The sequence below is a fragment of the Dendrobium catenatum genome, unplaced genomic scaffold (genome assembly GCF_001605985.2).
Source record: "Dendrobium catenatum unplaced genomic scaffold, ASM160598v2 original_scaffold_184123, whole genome shotgun sequence".
NCBI classification, from domain to species: domain Eukaryota; kingdom Viridiplantae; phylum Streptophyta; class Magnoliopsida; order Asparagales; family Orchidaceae; genus Dendrobium; species Dendrobium catenatum.
In genome coordinates, this window is record NW_021502541.1 from 3,329 (window position 1) to 17,719 (window position 14,391).

Sequence of the window (14,391 nt, forward strand, 5' to 3'; positions counted from 1 at the left end):
GTGCCCTTAAAGCACAGAAAAAGGCACTGGTCTGTCCGTCAGTCCACATGTCGATCGCAGAGCCAACATTTCCATTTCGCTATCCGCTCGTTCCCGCGGGAAGCGCTAAGAGCTAAGCCACTAATGTCGTGGCGAAGGTTATACCTAAGAAAAGAAAGTAAGCAAAGCTCAGGTTTCGTATGTGTTAATGATGCTCTCATTGTCGGAGCGAGAACGTCTAAGGATAAGGAAGGCCTTCACTCTCAGCTTCAAAAAGCGCGCAAGGGGGAGGGGGATCCTTAGGTTTTTGTGAAAGGTGCGCGACTGTGAAGGAGCATGCATGTTCTTGCTTCTATTCTAAGAAAACCCGAATTGATGTCGATTCATCCACACTTCCATTCTGAAAGCTAATTGCTTGCTGGCTGGGAGCTGTATGAGCGGTAACGTCCACGTACGGCTCCGTGAGAAGGTGGACGGAAATGGCCTTGTTGTACCTCACTCCCGTCTTCAATGGGGTCTGCTCTTTTTTTTTTGGGGGAGTATGCCAATATGATCTTAATGAGGTGCGGGGCTTTGCATCTGACATTCGTTGGGCTTTCCTCTGCGGGAGCCAGCGTCCCGGGGTTTTGTGCGTGCAATAAACCCCTCCGGCCGAAGAAGACTAGTAGGTGGTCCCGCGGAGCTTTCGGAGAAGGGTAGCCTAGTGTGTCAGCAAAGCAATGAACCGCGGCGAACCCTCAGACGACCCATCTAAGATATAGGGGGGAGATCCTCAGTAGTGGTGACCCTTTGACTCTTCCACGGACTTATACATGTACCGAATGCTCATACGGGAAAGTGAACTCCTGGGTCTGGAACCAGGGGGGTTGCTCCGAGAAATCCTTTCTTTCTCGTCCACTCCAGGGGGTGCGGACACACCTGCGCGGATTACAGGTGACGGTTACAAGAATGGCGGGGAAGTGAACAGTACCCGACGACATTCAGGGATGAATGTAGACCCATCGGGCAGGGATAATCATTCCGGTCCCGGGAGAGGTGGCGACACCAGTCTGAGCTGAGGGAAGCCCTATGAGTCACTGAAACGACCGCAGGAGGCGCACCCTAAGCCCAGCTTCTAGGAGCTGCTATTGCGAAAGGAAAGACCGCTGACCCTGACAACTATAAGCAAGAGGGGGGCTGGGTTGCTCGCCTTCATTTCATAGAAAGGCGACCGGGTCTAGATTAGATGTTCGCCTTTTGATTTTCTAGAATAGAAGGAGAAGGTAAAGGGAGTTTTTCTATTCTTGAAAGAATGCATGGCTTATTATTTCTTCCGATTCCGCTTCAACACAGAAGAAGATTGTGACAAAGTGCTGGAAGGAGTCTTTGAAGGCAGACTGGAGGGGGCCCCTAGTCTAGTTTGGAATGTAGGTTTCCTAAAAAGAAAAAGAGACCGAGGCTATGGGAGTTTGTGGAGTTGGGCGGGCTACTCCCCAGGGCCCTATTGATAGAAAGAAGAGCACATTAGTTTGACGACTGATGAGCGACTGCACTTTAGGAAGCTTTTGAGTGCGCGATGAGGTTTAATGGTTTTGAATGTCTCTATTCCATACAACTCAGTGTGAAACTGTCCCATTCTATTGCTGGTAAATAGGGACTAGGATTGACTCCTAGCAGCTGAAGCGAAGGAAGGCGCTAGTTGATTTCTTAGGGAAAAATAGTGATAGATAGAAAGGAAAGGCAGCGAGACTGAGCCGCTGGTAAGATGGCACAGCTGGGAATGAGTTGAAACGGCACCCTTCCTGAAAGCATTTCCTAAATGCGAGAGGTTTCACAGATGACCGGCGGAATTGCATTCATTCATTGCTACGCACCTATCTCTCGGTTTTCAAGAAGAATTCTTAGAAAGGAAGTGTATAAAAAATCTTCATATGCCTCTCCGGTTCCTAAGGCGTAACCACGCGATCTTTAGGTCATCCGGTCCGACATGTCTGGGCAGGTATGATTTCATTTCACCATTCACTCAGCTAAGGCAAGTTATATATTGTTAGCATCATTGGCGATAATGAATTCTTCTCGTGTGATAGCAAAAAAGGTCATTGGGGTCAGTAAAAGCTTTAGTTCCCTTTGATGTGGAAGGGCTTTCTCGGCAAGAGTGCCGTTATGGAGGTCTGTGGAAGTAATTTCTAAAGTCTTTCTATTTCTAGAATCCCACCCTTCTTTCTATATATAAATATATCTTTTTCTTTCAACTCTTTTCTTTGAAATTTCAATGTGTATCTACCCCTAGCATCGTTGTCTCGCACGAAAGAGCGGTTCAGCTATTGGGCACTCAAGCCAAAGCCAAGGTTATGAATAAGGGAAGAGCACAGCGGAAACTAGCAGAGTGAAGCTCCCAACCAAGAGAACCAAGAGAGGGGTGCGCACTTTCTTCTTTGCTCCGCACCTTAGCCAGGCTTTCGACAGGTCCTTGTTGGTCTTTGTTGGGCGCTGGAATACCCGAAAGCGGGCTCGTTTTGCATTTTTATAGAATATCAACGGCATCATATGTGCCTCGATTCTTGCTCAGGTGCATTGCCCCTACCCTAGTAACCAAAGGGAATCGACGTGACCCAGGTATATGATATGGCTACTATGTTGAGCATAGCTCCCCTATTGTCTTTACCCCGGCACCGTTGGTTGGTACTCCCCCAAAACATCTGCATGTTCTTGAGTGAAAGGGTGCATCCCAGAGATAGGCCTTAGAGAAGGGAGCCCTTTGTCAAGCGATTGGAGTGACCACAGAAGCTGAACGAGTTCCACGGAACGGAAGAGGGAAGAAGGCGGAACGGTTAGGGTTGCAGCGGATCTCTGAAAGAAGAACAGAGAAGGCACTACGTGTCGGAAAAACAAAACAGACAGTAGAAAGGGCATTCTAATCAAACGCAAACGTTGCAGTGAATGGTTCTGAGGCAACCACGGGACCCGGAGACTCCTTCCCTCCTCCTATATACGCGAGAGAGAGGGAGAAGTCCCCTACCCTCTTCATATCCCCAATTCAATCTCCGCCGGCCTATTCTAGTCCCTCCTGCAGGTATCCTTCACTTAGTACTTAGTAAGCACGTCAGCGGTTAGTCTCTATTAGCTTAGCTCAAGAAGGATGCAGATGGGGCCTCAGTAAGCCCTTGACAGTACGTTCGGTTTCGTCGATTGAGGGCATTGGGTAAAAGGGGAATGGGTGATCGATGAAAGAAATCTACTCCTCAGTCTGATAGCGGTCAGGTCTTATGGCTGTCGGGCAATCGCTCCTAGGCCGTTGAGCATGCCGGTAGTCAATTAAGAGTTCGGAACGACACTAACACATCGGAAAGAAAGTTAGCCGTACCGGCTCTTCCCAGCTTCCTAGCTTAGTTGGTAGCTGACCTAACCTACGCTCATCTAACTCCGGCCTTGCTTCTTAGCGCTCCCTGGAATGAAATAGTCTGGTTTGATAGAACCAGGGACGCGGGAACAGACTTTTCTATTCTACGATCTGATCTCGTCTATTTCAAATCGTCTGAAATCGGAGTTCTCCCGAACAGCTCCTAGTCTTAGTTAGCTCTCCTAGCTGCACTAGAATAACTCTTTCTTATATAAGAGTATGGCATCAGTCAATCTTCTTTGCACGAGCATTGAGGGAGAAAAGAAAGAGTAAGCAAGTAAACTACCGCGTGGGTGATATCTTTACTGAGGTTTTTCCTACCTCCTCTAGTGGGGAGAATGCCTGACTTGGAATCTAAAGCATTCTTCCTTCTTCACTTGCACAAAGCCCTTCTGTCGCGAATACAGTGCAAAGATTTTCTTCTATCTCCTTTGTGTCAGTTTAAGAATCAGTAATTGGATGCTATAGAGGAAGATTCAAAAAGTGAAGATATGCCAACTAGCTCAAGTCCCACAGTTGATTCAATAGCTTCAATAGCTGTGTTCTCATCTATCAATAATAAGCTTCTACGTGCTAGATTCTCTTCGCCTAACACATGAAACTACCTTTTCTTGCAACAAGTCCGACTGCTGCTCTAATACAGTCTGTTTAGAGTCTCTTTTTTTTGTGGCTCTCCTTCCAGGAAGGTAATTACCGTTAGCGTACAGCACCCCTCGTAAGCAACTCGACTACCCCCTTAGGCCTCCGGCGCGCACAACAACCAAACCACTTTACTCTATTCGTTTGGATACGATACGCGGTAAGTAAGGCGAAAGAAGCGCGATTGCGCAGCTCAATAGGGCTCCTAAAACGCCTATGAGCTATCGAGACACTGGGAATGTGTATCGCTATTAGTGCCCCATCAGGTGAAAACTTGGACCTCCCCTCTTCGGCCTAAAAGACAGACAACCAGTAAGGATACTAGGAGGAGGGAAGCCCGGCCATCTGCTTTCTTCCTTTTCATTACTAGGTCTGTGAACTGAGTCATCGGATGCAAAAGGCGCATAGCCGACATCAACGTGAAGTGCAGCCCTTCAATTTTCAGGTCTAGTGCTAGACCCTGACCGGTGAAACCGCGACGATCAAATGCTTTCATATGGTTTTCGATAGAAACGAAAGGGTGTTACACGGGACCAGATAGGCCGAGGTTTAGAAGGCCGCCTTAACGCCTTATCCAAAAAGTTGTCCTTCTGAGGCTAACCCCTCATACCCCTGCGCAAAAGAACGAAAACGGGGATGAACAGGCAAATTTCTCTCACTCAAAGAACGACTCTCTAAAGTCGGGGATTTCGATGAAAGCAAGACAAGGTATACGCCATCTTTGACATGTTGATCGCTAACGGTCAGCTGACTCTACCTCCGTGTAAGCGACCCGCCAAGATCGAGAAAGTTGATGATTCCAACTACTTACTGTCGGTCCCACAGGTCGTGGGACATACACTAAGACAGTCTTTTCTCTTTCAGAGCTGGTGCAAGAAGGCCTCCGGACAAAGGCATTAATACTAAGAGAGGAAGAAAAGAAACCTCCCAAAATTCGTGTTCACGACTTTTTCTTTTTCTCTTTATGTAAACAGAGCTCTTTATCTCGCGGAATTCTCCTTTTTTTTATCTCAATTTCATTATGGAATTTTCTCCGAGAGCTGGTTTCTTTTCTTATATTCTGAAGAATAAGATAAGATTTTGCGGACCTTGTATCTTCTTTGTTGTCTTACTGCTCCTCTATGGAATCTGTGTCTTCACAAACAGACTTCCTTTTTTCTCTCTCCCGATGTGAAATAAATAACGTCATTGTTCGGGTACGAAGAGCTTCCGGCGCCGGTTGATTGGCCGGCATAGAAAGAGCCTTTTCCCTTCTCGAGGAGAGGGAGGCTTGTGCCAACCACTGCCCTTAGTCTCCCTGCCTCTGACCTCACTATATCGATATCCGAACTACCGATCTTAGGAACTATCTTTTACTCGTTCAGCTCGCTCTGATTGAAATGGAAGAGATCGCCTCAACCCACTGGGAAAAAACTAGTCTAGTAGGCTACCGACATCACTCATCTGCGCTGACACATGCCTTTACCGAACGCAGGTTTTTTCCTTCCTCAGTCCCATCCAAAGTAGGGAAGTGGTCAAGACCATAAGGGCTATACTCATCCAGGTTGATGTGATGAAATTGACTTCCAAAAAAGAGAGATAGATTCATAAAAATTCACTTAGACCCAGATCCATCCTCAACGCATTCACCCACTGCCCTCCCTTGGTATAATTCTTTTGATTTTTTATGTATTCTCATTTACTCTCTATCTACTTTGAAGTAAATAAGATGCTCCTCTCAATCTCGTATATGGTTTCAATATGCTCAAAGCAGGCAGCCTGGTATCCGTTTCTTGTCATCCGAGATAGAGAGAAAAAGCTATGATATTCATTCCCCCTCTTTTCTGACTGACACCCACCGCTCACCCTTTGAGATCCATTTTAGACTGCCCTTACCTTACATTATATGAAGAAAGAACACTTTTAGGCATATAAAGAAAGCATATGCTCGCATCTTAAGCAGACCTGGGCAAGAAGGCCGCTCAAGCGTCTTTTCCAAGGAATTTACCCGGAAGAACTTCATTTCAAGTGAGACTAGTATAAAAAAAGGGATTGCAGGCTGATGAATGAATGTGAAGAGCACCCTGATAAAAAAAAGGATTATTATCGTGAATCGTTAGAGTTAGAATGTCATAGAAAGATGAAGATCTTAATCGATCTGCCTTTCTTTGTAAGTCAACAACTAACCCGAATCCGGCGGAAGAAAAATGAGAGTTTAGGATAGTTTTTCTATCACGAAAAGCCCAGCGCTCGCGCTTCTTTAGTTTAGAGTAATCAGAATTCTAAAGGATATCTACAATTTTCTTTTATGGCATTACACTCTCTTCCTCTTTTTAGGGGTTACAGGGCTATGCTCCTTCCAAGAGGAAAAGTGGGGCGATTCTTCTTCCTGTACAATTTCGTGTTCACGTCCAGTCTTCTCTGTCCACTAGTGCAGCTTCCAGCTCTCTGTATGGTAGTCGTTTGACTCGGGAATCCCTTCGCCCAGCTAGCTCGTCCGTGCCTGGCAGTTTAAGCCTTGGTCCAGCAGCCTATTTTCGATCCAAGAGTCGCATGAGAAGAAAGCTTCTGGTTAGCTTCAGTTAGTGTTAGTGAAATATACCGGGAACCTCGTAACTATGCCAAGCCCGATCTTGGTTCCAATGCTGCAGAGGCAGGTGTTGCTGATCGAACTAATCGACTTTTCTTTCGAGGAGATCGATCTTAATTGGATCTTTCTGCGAAACGAATTGACATATTGCGAGGGGGTGGGGGGCGAGCGTTTCAGACTGGATTAGTATTGTGAATCATTTACTTGTTCCTTCCAGCCTAAAGGCTGGCCCGCTAGAGCATTTACTCGGATTCGGATCAAAGAACTTGACAACCTGGAAGAAATCCCATTCCTAAGAGGAAGTGCTTTCGTGAACAAATAGGCTTTTATCGAATCTCCTGCTTAGGAAGAATCCGTAGATTGGGACTTTCTTTCTTAACTTCAGGTGGGAGGGGTCCGAGGGGGCGCTCTATCCTTTCGTTTTCTATTCTGAAGCAGCATCCTATCCTCTTTGGCTGCTAACTCAATTACTAACAAAAGTGTTTTTTTTCATAGAAAATGAAATCAAAAGTCTATCAGCAAGGTAGGCCAGTCTGGGGATCTAGCTTCATAGCTAGAATCTTGCTTATATGAAAGTAGAACCCATTTACTTTTCATATTCCATTGACCCTGGACTGGACTCGTAAACAAGTCTTCGCCTATTGGCTGACCTTACATTTACATACGTCAAGCCTTGACTTCTTTTCTTCTTAGACCTGCAGCAGTCGACTAGCTGACTAGCTTTCTCAATTACCATCCCGACAAAGTATACTTATGAATGAAAAAAGCCTTCATGCTCTATCCCGAGAAGGCTACTAAAACTTACCCAATCTCACAGATAAGCAACTTTTTCTCGACGAAGAAAAGCTTCAGTCTGTGCCTGATTCAACTAAGGAGATAGCTAATCATTCCCTAGGCATACAACTGACTTCTCTCTCTTTTCGCGCTCGGTGATATCGGCTCCTTTGCCCGCTTTACACCTTTCCTTGTTGGAAGCTCTCCCTGTCGCAATAAAGACTGCTCCGACTGCTAGGCTCTTGGATGGTCTTCTTCCTATGACTAATGTCGATGTAGACTACATCCATAGTCTTTCTTTTTACTATTATTTTGTTCTTAACGAATTTGTGTGTTGTGAAAGTCGTTTAGGCGAATGCGAATCGATCAATAGAAGGGTTTCTATACCTACTACCTTTGATTTTTTCAGTCTTGATTCTATGCCTGGAAAAAAAAAGGACTTCCGGCGGTCTGACGATTGATTGCATTTGCTTTTCTTTATCTTATCTTGGAAAGGAAAGGGCAGGAAATAGAGTATGGAGCCAGGCCAGGGGCTTGCTTCAGAGCTCCATTCCCACCTTCCGAGTTTCCTTCCTCGAGCAATTCTATGTGCTTAGCCCCCGTCATTTTCCTGCCTTTCAGAGGTATCATATCTATCCATACATACTAAGCGAAACGTAAAATAGAGAAATTCACCCCAGCTTGCCTACCTGCCCTTATCGATGCACCTAGCGCCTTTCTTCTTGCTTGGCCCATTTGAAGTTTCATTTCTTCAATCATCTCAATCCTTCTTATGAGCCAATTCAAGTGCTTTCCGAAAAGTGTTCAAAATTGGCAAGTTACTGAAGTTGAAGGAGATCGAGGGTATCTTTTTTCTTCTGTTTTCGCAGTTCCGTAGCGTGTAAGTAAGGGGCAATTGACTTGAGACTGTTTCTGTTTCACTCCTGACCGCAAGAAAGGAATGAGTCTGGCGTCGAGAGAGGGTGCAAGCCTCTCTATGGCGTAAGCAGTCATACTGGTCATCCTCAGTTCGTCGAATAGCCTGGGAACGGGAAGGCGGTATAGAAAGTGACACATTCTTTCTTTTCGTTCGGCAAGCAGGAACGGTTCAGGTAAAATGGCCGTGGTGAAAGTCTTTCTTGGTACGGAACAATAGTCTGTCTCATTGGCTTTGAACTTCTAAGAGCTTTCAAGCAAGCTCTTTGTTGTTAGCCCTTTCGTTTGAAGTTTCTAAGTGAAGAGAAAGACTCTCTCTTTTCAGAATAAGGTCTAGCACTCTTTCATTGTTTCAGAGTTGCTCAAGCGCTAAAGCTTTCTAGTCAGAAGGAGGTGCCCTCTCTCCTCCAATTACAGCAGAAAAATGAGTATTCGACTCATAGGGGTAGGTTGAATTAGAACGATTTGAACCAATTGAGAGTTTTGCCCTTCCGCTCCTTCTCGGAAATCTGTACTTTCGGGTCCCCAGAAAGATTTGAATGAATTGTTATTTACTTTTACCCCATTCATCATCTCGTGGATCCGTTGGGGGCTAAATTATTCACTTCTTTTCTTTCTTAATACTTCAGAATAAGAAAAGCAAATTCTACACTACTTTCATTGAAGTCTAGAAATCCTGTTTCTTTCAAAGTCTAAAGTATCTCACTTCTGACTCTTTCTTTCTATACTCTCTTTTCTTTCTATACGAAAGATCGTTATACGAAATATCGTATGTATGCTATGAATCAAGTTTGTTGTTTGTTTACGATAAGCCAGCGCCCAATAGAGCCTAGCCCGGACGGACCAAAATGGTCTAGCGAAGCCGGTCCCCGCTTGGTGTAAGTACTTCTCGAACTTGATTGAAAGCAGCACAGCTTTTCAGGAGAGAATCATTTAAAAATCTCTCTTTCTTTTCGAAGAAACAAGAAACAAGAAACAGAATTGTATACTTTGAGAATCGAGATTGGGTGGGTGTTCAGTCGAGCTACTTTTTCTTTCTATACGCCGGATCTTCTTTTCTTTCACTAGCGCCTCATTCTTCTTGGAGGTTGTTTGACAGGTGTCGCTTCCGGGTCATAAGCTGGGGGTCGATCGCCTCACTGCATTTCTACAGAATGGATTGGAAGATAGATATGGTGAAGATCTGTTTAGTGGCAATTTTTGCCCAGCATCCCCTACAATAAAGCTCCTATCCATCCGATTTGGTCTCTATACTATCCCTCTTTTCGTGCTATGTTCTAGTTACGTCATGAGCTCTAGTAAGGACCTCATGGTTGCTAGTTTCAAGTCTCGGACTATATTATAGTAGAGTATAGAAAACCTGCTTTTCTCGCTTCCGCTCTCGTAAAGTAACGGGATATTAGGGTAGAAACAGAGGTACAGGTTCTCCCCGTGCTGGTACTAGTTCAAGTAGTAGGGTTGGTTACAGGAATTAGGTTGGTTATAGGAAAAAGTCTCTAGTAGTGGAAAAAACCCTGTTTGTTTCGTTGCCTACCCTTGGTAATTATATATCTATCATCACAAAACAATAGCTAAAAAGGGCACACTTTTTTAGTGCTTGAGCCTTAGTCTAAAATAGGGTTCTCCTTCCCGGCACTGGATCAGTTGTCTTTCTTAGTGTTTGGATTGGTAAAGTGACTTGGCCTTACACGAAAGCCAAAGCCCGCTCAGAAAGCGCCTGGCACAAAACCTGTAAATTGACGTAAGGTTGGAACGGAGTGAAAAAAGAAAGCCTTTCTACTAACGCCTTTTGGCATTGTAGCCTGCTTTTTTTCCGACCCGACATGTTTCTTCTATCACATAAGTTTCTTATTCTTGAGGATCAGTAGAGACCGGGGCCCTTAGCCCCCGGATAAGAATTAGTTCAAGCTTCGATATTTGCTGCTATTCCTTAGTCCTCCTATCAACGTTTTCTGGATCAAAAGGGTCTACGCTTGGTTGACCACTTCTTCTACTTTTTACTTTTTCCATTCTGTTTTTTCATCTTGATCCGCATTCATTCTTATGTAATATCCAGTCAGATTCTTTCTCTGAGGGCGTCGTGCGCCAGCCAGAACTGATCCGGTGATGGGACTCCATCTGTCTCTTAGATTCGAGAATCACGTATGTAAGATAGATATCTCTATGGAGATAGAAAAGATCTTGCCTTCATGCCTGCGTCTACCTTTAGGGCAGGTTTTTCCTCCTTCCGATCGGTAGCTATTTCACTTGCTATGAGCCGGGACTAACCTAACTCTTCCTATTCCTACATGACAGGAAGACCTTTTTTTTATATAGCGCCTACTACCGAAATAGGAACCAGACAAGGTTTTTCAATTCCTCCAGTACTCAAGCCAGTTCCTCAAGGACAGGAAAACTATTCTAGTTGACCTCCGCTAGTGAACGCCCCTCAACTGACTCTCTCATGTTAGATCTACTCAGGTACAGAGTAGATCGCTCTCGCTCGGGATAATGAATTGACCCGGCCGGCGGGAGAAATCCGGTGACAGGGGCCCCGGGGCGGTGAGCAAGTGACACATTCGGGATTACTAAATATTGTGGTTTACAGAGAGCAAGGATTGCAGCTCTCTTGAGGGCTTGGTTGCCGCCGCCATCTCATTATTGGGATTCCCGAGCTTCTTGTCCTGAGAGCAACTGACATCAGCAGGAAACAGACACCAGAAACACACAAAGATAGTGATTGATGACCGAACATGATGGTGTTGCTAATCTGTTACTATATTATGTCCTCGAAACCTCTGGGCCTTTTAGAGCTCCTATGAGGTGTGCTATGTTTCGGGTTGCCAGCCGACTTTGTCCTTTCACTGATGTCTCGTAACCAGTCGATGAAGGAATTCTGAGTTTAGGAACGGGCCTAAGAAAAACCAGATAAGCCAATTACGAAACCTCCTTCGGAAACGGTGCGGGTTCAACGTGGTATCCTATAGCTTTCTGGAGCTTTTGAAAGCAATTTTTTGCTCCAGACAGAAAACTTTACTTTCACTGCAACTCCATCGAAGGATAGCTCAGCATCGAAAGCTAAAAAAAGGCGCTAGAATCATTCAAAAAAAAAAAAGAAAATAGGATTTCAAAGGAAATCTCTATAGAGCTTACTGTTGGGATTCAAAATTCCTCATACAATGACAATGGTATCCTATTCTCATATGGAACCCTCTAGAAAGAAGAGCCCCACTCCAGAAAGCCCTTTCGAAAGAGGTCTAATTATAATGCTTCCGGGACTTGCCCCATTTATTGCTCCGCACCTCGGCAGGCAAAGTTGCCTTTTCAACTTGCATCTCTGCTACTGGAGGGATCTAGGCGAAGTGATGGCGGGGAACTCCAACAGGTTTTGGTTTCCCCCTCACTGATTGATGGAGCCCAAGACTGCTTGACGACTTTCGGTGTGGGGTCAGCTTGAGCCGAGGTCGTCTCGTAACAGGAAGAATAGCAAACAAGCACACAAGCAGGAATAGGAATATTGGCTTTCACTATCCTCTGGTTAGCAATCAACTACGGAGCTGGCAACTCGCAAGCCAGCAAGTCAACCTCTGTCAGATCTTCGGCCCAGTTTATGAACGAAACTTACTCTACTTCCTCATTCAGGCTGATATGAACTGCAAAAGAAACGCTCCGCGCCTCATCTTTAGCGTGGATATTGTAGGTCTAAATGAATGAAACTGGAATAAGGAAGGCTTGTTTCTGTCCATATATATATGTCACTCTCACTCCATAAATTCTCAGGTTTTAGCCTGGGAAAACGTTCTATCCACTTACAAGAAAAAGATGGAATGGCGCTGTAGGAACCGGTCGGATTCGAACCTTAGAATAGAAGTTTTGCAGACTTCTGCCTTAGCCACTTGGCTACGGTTCCCTATCAATTCCATGTATTTCCCCCTTGTCCGACTTTTCGGAAGAGGTTTATACCAGTACGTATATCAGAAGGAATGCCTTGGTTCGGATCCGGAGAAGGATTCGAGCAGCGGTCAGAGCGGTAAGAAAGTACTTTCTTAGAATAGTGATAAACAAGTCCTCCTGCCCTCGAACGAGAAAGAGGATAGCTTGCTATTCTTCTCTTTTTTTCTTCATTCCTTATTAATTGCCTAGTTCTGAGATAAGATATGCTTCTCTTGTATAGCCTACAGGAGATCCATCTCTTTTCTAGGTTGGAATTGTTGATGTGTTCCACGCCTGCTTTCGAGCCTTCTTCTTCTCCTTATGATCTAACCTACTCGCACTCCTTCTTTCAATACACGATGTTGCTTGCCCGCTTCATCTCTCAATCTCGCTCGGTAGAAGGAAGAGATAAGGCGAGAGTTTCATTGTACTTATACAGTTCAAGTCGCTAGTTGAAGTAGGAGCATGCATGACACAATCTCACACTCCAACAATGGAACATGATGCCTACGTCACACCTCAATGTCACGAGAAATAGAACTGCTGAAAGCTTCACTCTTCTAGCTGTCGACTCCGGTTGACTACCAATGCCTAACTGCTCGGACTGAGGGATCCGGGTCTCCACCAACTGCTCCTGGTCTCGTCTCTGAAAGAACTAGCTATCTTTCTGTTTCAAACTGGCACTTCTTTTAGCCAACTACCTATCTTGCTCTTCTCTCCGCTGCTTTCTCTCTTGCTTTCTTTCTCCCGTTCCTTCCTAAAAGAAAAAAAGTAGTTTTTGAAAAACGAGGTTGATATCCCTATTGGGATGAGTGAGCTATTGCTTCCTTGACTGTGCTGACTCCCTCTTTTGTAAGAGCCCAGCTTGCCTTGTTGAACTTTCTTCATTGGATGGAGACGGAGACCTTCCTCGGTCTTGTCTTCTTGAAGTACTGGCACGAGCTTGATCTCCCCTGAGAGCTTCAAATCGGAATCATTAGCTCGTTCTGGGGCTTCTCGACAAAACAAACCTCTCTTCCGGCTTCATCATCTTCTAAGGGTGACACAAAGTGGGATCTCAGCTCGCTTTCTGTCTCAGATGCAAGGTCATAGTCTTTAGCGGAAGGGGATAGTAAAAAAAAGCATGGTTCTGAACCTTTTGAGAGGGGGGAGCCCACTCAATGAAAAAGCTAGTCTCTTTTGACGTTGGAGGGATCAGTTTGATCTTACTGAGAAGCCCACCTTTGTAGGCTTTCTGTACATCTCTGGTACAGACCGAACGTCGGTCGCCCTAACAAAAGAATTTGTTCTGCCTACTGCACCTGAACCCGGGCAGGGATAAACATATCCTTCGTCACCGTGCCGAAAAAACCACTCTTCCTGCGAGAGTGATGAGAAAAAGAAGAAAGCTACTCATGCAATAGAATTTTCGTTGATATTAGTGGTGGTAGCTCATCTAATCGAAAGTTGTGTGTCGTTTTTAAGAAAAAGATGTGGTAGGCTTGTTATTTTTGAAAAGTGCTTGCTCCCTTAACGCAACACTACTTTTTCTTTTCTTTCATAACCTGAAATTCTTAGACTTCGGTAAGTCTTATCCGGGGATTGACTTCAAGACATGACCTCCTAGAACTCTACCCACCCTAAAGGTTTCACCTTATCTTATAGGGTAGTCAGTATACTATCGCATATTTCATATATCTAACTATAATACAGAACATGAGTTCTGTACTACGGAACTCTAATGTCAAACATGCGATAATAACAAGAAAAGAGATCTAGGGAAAGAGAAACGAACATATTCGAGGTATCCGTAAACAAACGGTTGAAGCCTAATCCAGATGGAAAGAATATCAATCGATATTTAGTTATCGTTCATCCTAAAGGATATATGTTGTAACAACCCCCTCAAAGTACCAATCTGCTGCTTATTATTTAGAAAGTAGCAGACGAAACTTTGAGGATCAATACCACTAGAGGTGAGTGAGAAACCAGTATCAAAGCTAGTCATAGGTATATGACCTGGGCTAGCAAAGACACAGTTAGAACTACACTAACGAGATATATTAACTTAGATGGACGATAAACGTCGTCTCCCAAGTGAAAATCAATCAATCAGCGAGTTCTACGCCACTAGAAAAAGAAAGTATGAGAAATTACAACTCAAACTAATTCTAGTGACTTTCCCTCACACCATCTTACCCTCGAGCATGATTTACATCACTATAGAGGATAGAGTACTTAAAGA

At 44.7% G+C, this 14,391-nt stretch overlaps 1 protein-coding gene across 1 annotated transcript; it reads right to left on the reverse strand.

The window, feature by feature from the left end:
- Nucleotides 1–267: 267 nt before the first annotated feature.
- Nucleotides 268–999, reverse strand: LOC110114138. The gene is given in 4 exon segments (XM_020846909.2): nucleotides 268–448; nucleotides 451–607; nucleotides 610–729; nucleotides 798–999. Coding segments are annotated over 4 exon segments (501 nt in total). The 5' UTR covers nucleotides 960–999; the 3' UTR covers nucleotides 268–386.
- Nucleotides 1,000–14,391: the final 13,392 nt, after the last annotated feature.